Source organism: Photinus pyralis, unplaced genomic scaffold, assembly GCF_008802855.1.
Source record: "Photinus pyralis isolate 1611_PpyrPB1 unplaced genomic scaffold, Ppyr1.3 Ppyr1.4_LG4, whole genome shotgun sequence".
Taxonomy (NCBI): domain Eukaryota; kingdom Metazoa; phylum Arthropoda; class Insecta; order Coleoptera; family Lampyridae; genus Photinus; species Photinus pyralis.
This window is the reverse complement of record NW_022170511.1, coordinates 19377459-19382189: the sequence shown is the minus strand read 5'-3', so window position 1 is coordinate 19382189 and position 4731 is coordinate 19377459. Positions and strand designations below refer to the sequence as shown.

At 44.2% G+C, this 4731-nt stretch overlaps 1 protein-coding gene across 1 annotated transcript; it reads right to left on the bottom strand.

Annotated features, from left to right (window-relative positions):
* Window positions 1–719: 719 nt before the first annotated feature.
* LOC116168140 lies at window positions 720–1058 on the bottom strand. Its single transcript, XM_031483809.1, has one exon. It carries the CDS (start codon window positions 1056–1058, stop codon window positions 720–722), a length of 339 nt encoding a protein of 112 aa, XP_031339669.1.
* Window positions 1059–4731: the final 3673 nt, after the last annotated feature.

Genomic DNA, 4731 nt, shown 5'->3' with positions numbered 1-4731 from the left:
TTGCTTTGATGCATAGGCGTCTGGTCTCCGCTACTTCCCTGGTCCACCAGTACGTGCCCTTTCGTACATAGCCGGGCTTCAGGCATGACCTCCTCCGCCAGGCGGCGCATCACCCGATCCAGATCCTGCTGTGTCTGCGGCCTCTACGCCGTGGCCCTCAGGATGCTCCCCAGCTTCTCTTCGTCAATTTTGTCGGCCTTTCACCTGGTCCCGGTTTTTTCAGGTTTTTTACGGTATTCCGCGGTTCTCCAGCATCCAGGTTATATATGTGTGATCGCTGAGGGTCTCCTCCTCTTCGACTGTCCAGTCGCAAATGTCGCGAGCTATAGAGTTTCTGTCTCCCCTCTCGAATGTGTGGCGATTGCCCTCGTTCACAACGACGAGGTCCATCATTTCCACATCCGAGCCGCGCCTGTTCGTTGCAGGAGCTCCCCAAGAAGTGGATGCGGCATTTAGATCACCTGCCAGTATAACTCGGCCCCCGCTCACTCCTGTCATTTCTCGAGTCACCCCCTCTAGATCGCTCCTCAACTCTTCGAGAGAAAGAAAAGACACAAAGTATATCACTTAACTAGGTTGTTCTACAGTTTCGGTATTAGCGGGGCGCTACCTCCTACGTGTTGCTTAGGGACTAGCCTGCTGGCTCACCTGCCTTGTTGCGCCTGTCATAAGGGCACGACATCGTCCAAGGCTAGTGACCTTCTGCTTCGCACATACCTTCATTTTTTGTTATTCTGACACTTGTTCTTCAGATGTCCCGCTTCTTCACAGTTGAAGCAGCGTTTCTCTCTGGGCACATCTTCCCTGCACTTGTGGCCGTCTTCCTGTATTTCCCAGCACTTTCTGCATTTGATTATTTCCACCCTCTTACTCAATCTGCATGAGGCTACACCCACCCAGACCCGTTTCAACGTGTTTAGCTGGGCCGCTGCCGTTTTGTCTGCATATATGGTGGCTATTCTGATGTGCCCCTCCGCCACTTTCAAGGGTTCAAAGTCGACTTTGCCGGCTGCGCCCAGGACTCCAAGCACCGCCTCTTTCACTTCCTTGTCCTGCATTAGCTGGTCAATATCTCTTAAGGTGAAAGATCACCCTCTCTCCTCTTCTTCATTATCCTCGTCTCTCTCTGTAATGACGGCCTCCAGCCTGATTAACTTTCTGACGAACTCGGGGTACCTTCTGTTCTCTCTCTTCCTTCTCGGTACCCATGACCACATTCTCGCTGTCACTCTACCCCTCTCGGCATTCTCCTCCCTTGGCGGTATTCTCCACCACTCTCGTCCGCTGAGCGGGCTTCAACTATCAGAGCCTGTAACTCCACTCTTCTGATCTCGTCTGCCTTCATTTCTCTTTTGCACATTCCCTCTTCTCCTTTCCCTGTTTTCCTTCTGCGTCGGCGCTGCCTCCAACTGTGCCTTGCATTTCGATAAACTTCCTCACGTCTTCACTAGCGAGTTGCGACAATGCACTCCTTAATTTCATTGTTATCTCTTTAATGTCTTTGGCTGTGTTTTTACAGATCTTGCGGTCCAATTTCACCACTTTAACCTGCACCATATGGATCAACTGCAACACCTTTTCGTTGAGTGCCCTTGTATTTACGCCTTTAGGCGGGGGCAGACCCTCCGTCAGTAATAACCACTGCTTTTTTGGGGTTCCTATGCCATCCTTTCTCCTTTCTTCCTCCGGCCAATTGAGTTCCACCTGGCCAACATTACGCGGGGAGGTCGATTTCGCGCACTGGATTAGCCCACAACAATAGCTCCGCTTAAGGGGTGCGACAACCCCATCGAGTGGGGTGTCCCTGGACGCGGCTTCGCGAGACCGACCCAACGCCATCATAACGAACCCTCTACGATTTCCCGTTTGGGTTCTATGTCCCTATCTGTTGTTATCGCGCCGATCACGCGCTGTTTACTTAATACGAGAAAAATAGGGCGCGTTTCAAATGCAACCTCCCCCTCGAATGTGGTGTCAAACGATGCGTAATAAGGAGAACTACCCTATTGCCCAACCTATCGCCCTTCAAGTGGTTATCACACCAAAACTTATTCGGTTATCGCCGGCCTACCCCTGGAGCGATAAAGTTGACCCGGTGCGGGTTCGGCTCGTCTTGGCAAGGGCTTTATTATGCTACTATCTTCTACCTTGTAACTGTTTTCCTTCCGGCAGTCGGCGCCCACGTGCTCACAGCTCTCGTTTAATTTTGCCCTTAAACTTTAAAAAATCACAACTTGTTTTTGGTCCGATTTTAACGGGTTAACTTTTAAAATGCACCTCTCACTAGGTCGCTGCTTCCTGTACTGTAGGGGTCTATCAAACCGACACTGAAAACGTTGACACCCTATACTTACCGTTGGCAACTCTGACAAAAATCTACAAGCAGAGCCACCTACATTTCAAGTCGAAACGATGGACGTTTCGCGGCACCTTTGAATTTGGATGGCAGTCGGCTCGATACGGATGGCACGAATGAACTCCTACGTTATGCAATCGATTCTTATATGTGGTGGAACGTGAGACATAATCGGGAAGGGAATTGAATAAAAGACAGAAATTTAGTGCGTAATAAATGACAAGAACAAATAAATATATTACGCACTCAACAAGACTATGCCAGGGAAACCTTCTACGGGACAAAAACCCCGGCATAGGCCACACAAATACATGAAATAAATCACCTACAGCAATAAAATGCATGAAGAAAATACACATAAATAAAACATTGTATGATAAAAATCAGACAATCAAAACAAATGCAATTAAACAAGTTCATCAAATCAAAATAACACAAGACATCAGTGGAAAACATGATAAGTCAATTCAGTACAAAAACACATCAAAATACCTGTACGATCAATTGAGATAACACAATTCGTAAAATAATGAGGAAGGGGTTTAAAGAAAATCTTTTTAACACGTTTTTGTATTTGTCTGTTGCGGCTATCGATTTCGACCTAACTGGTCATCTTCAGCCCGAGTCGTACAATAATAAATTGGCATGTACATAGGAAACATCAAAATGGTGTGGCTCTACTCCAGCCTTCAGTTAACATAATTTTATTTAACATGCTCAAGCAAAACATATTTTAAATAGTGTAAATGTAGTAAATGTTAATGAGAGGGCCTCTACTCGCATTGCTAAGATACTAAGAACTGAAATCCGCACGAGACGAGTAGGCAACAGATACAGCGAACAATCAAACTGTATTAGGTACTTCCCTCACGGAATAGTTACGGATCAACCGAACATAGCAACATCGCACAGATAATCAACTCCTCGTGAATAACAGAAATAAATACTCGTACTTAACTAAACAAAACAATGGCATAATCACCCGTACAGTATAACAAACACGATTGATCTAACGGTACTCAAAAACAAAAGCATGGGGTACGTCATATTTATATCGCAGTTTATGCAAAATCAGCAAAATGTAAATACACCTTCAAAACACCCCCATCAAAATAATCAAGAATAAAAAAACCGGGAAAGCGTGATGCCCTCCGTCGACCTCGTCATTCTCCCCTAGCTTCCTTACAAAAATCCCCTAGTATTCGGCATCTGCGCAAAGCGGTCGATTGGTTATATACAGAGCATATCATATTTTTGTTTCAGATGTAAAGGTGTGTTGCCTAACCATAAGGGTGGATTATCACAGTACTTTCAAAAAGTTTTTAAAATCAAACACTCACAAAACACACTTTAAAGGCCGTAAGTAACCTTACCTAACCCTTAACCCTTAACCCAACTTAAACCTCACTTAACCTAAACCTAACCTAACGTAATCTAACCTAAACCTAATCTAATCTAACCTAACCTTAACCTAAACCTAACCTAAACCTATCCTAACCTTACTTAAATCTAACCTAACCTCCGAGGCCTTTCCGACGATACCTCTCACGCCTTCCTACGACTTTCCGTTACCGAAATTCGCATTTTAGCGACGACGAGCGCCGCGCCCCGTCGTCACTTTCAGTTGACTAATGTAAACAAACTAAACTACTAATCCTTAAAGAAAGAGTAGGGCATTAGTCTCAAAAAATCTTAATATAATAGTCGTCCATCATCTACTAGAGGCAGAAGCGCACACGACAGTCGAGGGCCATCAAACGCATTTCAAAATGGGTATTACAAGCTTGTTCTGGGAAAATAAGGATGTTAAGATAACAATTTATTCAATAACCTTTAGTTCATTCTTTACCATTCATTGCTTGTTAGTTCAAATATGGAAGCTTTACAGTTGAATGAAGTATTTGACCATCCAGCCCTCTCAAACTGGAGAGGATAACGATCTCTTCACGACGAGAGGAAATATTCTATTTATTTCGAGATTCTTTCTCAGTCTAACCGAGACCGATGTCAATCGAAATCTAAATGAAGTGTAAATAACACGCTCATGAATTCTGTTTATTTTTCGTTAATGAAGTTTTATAACGTCAGAATTTGTTGACGTTCGCTCTGCGGTTCTCGTTTACAGAGTTCTTTTAATAAATATAAAATTTAATTTGCAGCTCGCGGTGTCAGTTATGAGGGACAGAAGGGCTCATGAACTTTTTTTTCAATTTCATTGTTCCGAACGACTTCATCGACACATTCACGGGCAAAGTTATCTTGAAGTGCGCATTCACATTTACATGACGGTTAACATATTCAAATTTAAAAAGCAGCTCAAAAAAGATTTTTACCTGTTGTCGGAGAAAAGTTTGTATGCATTATTCAGGATCGTA

Coding starts and splice junctions, on each gene's coding strand:
- LOC116168140 (XM_031483809.1), bottom strand. CDS start 1,058: ATGCAGGACAAGGAAGTGAAAGAGGCGGTGCTTGGAGTCCTGGGCGCA.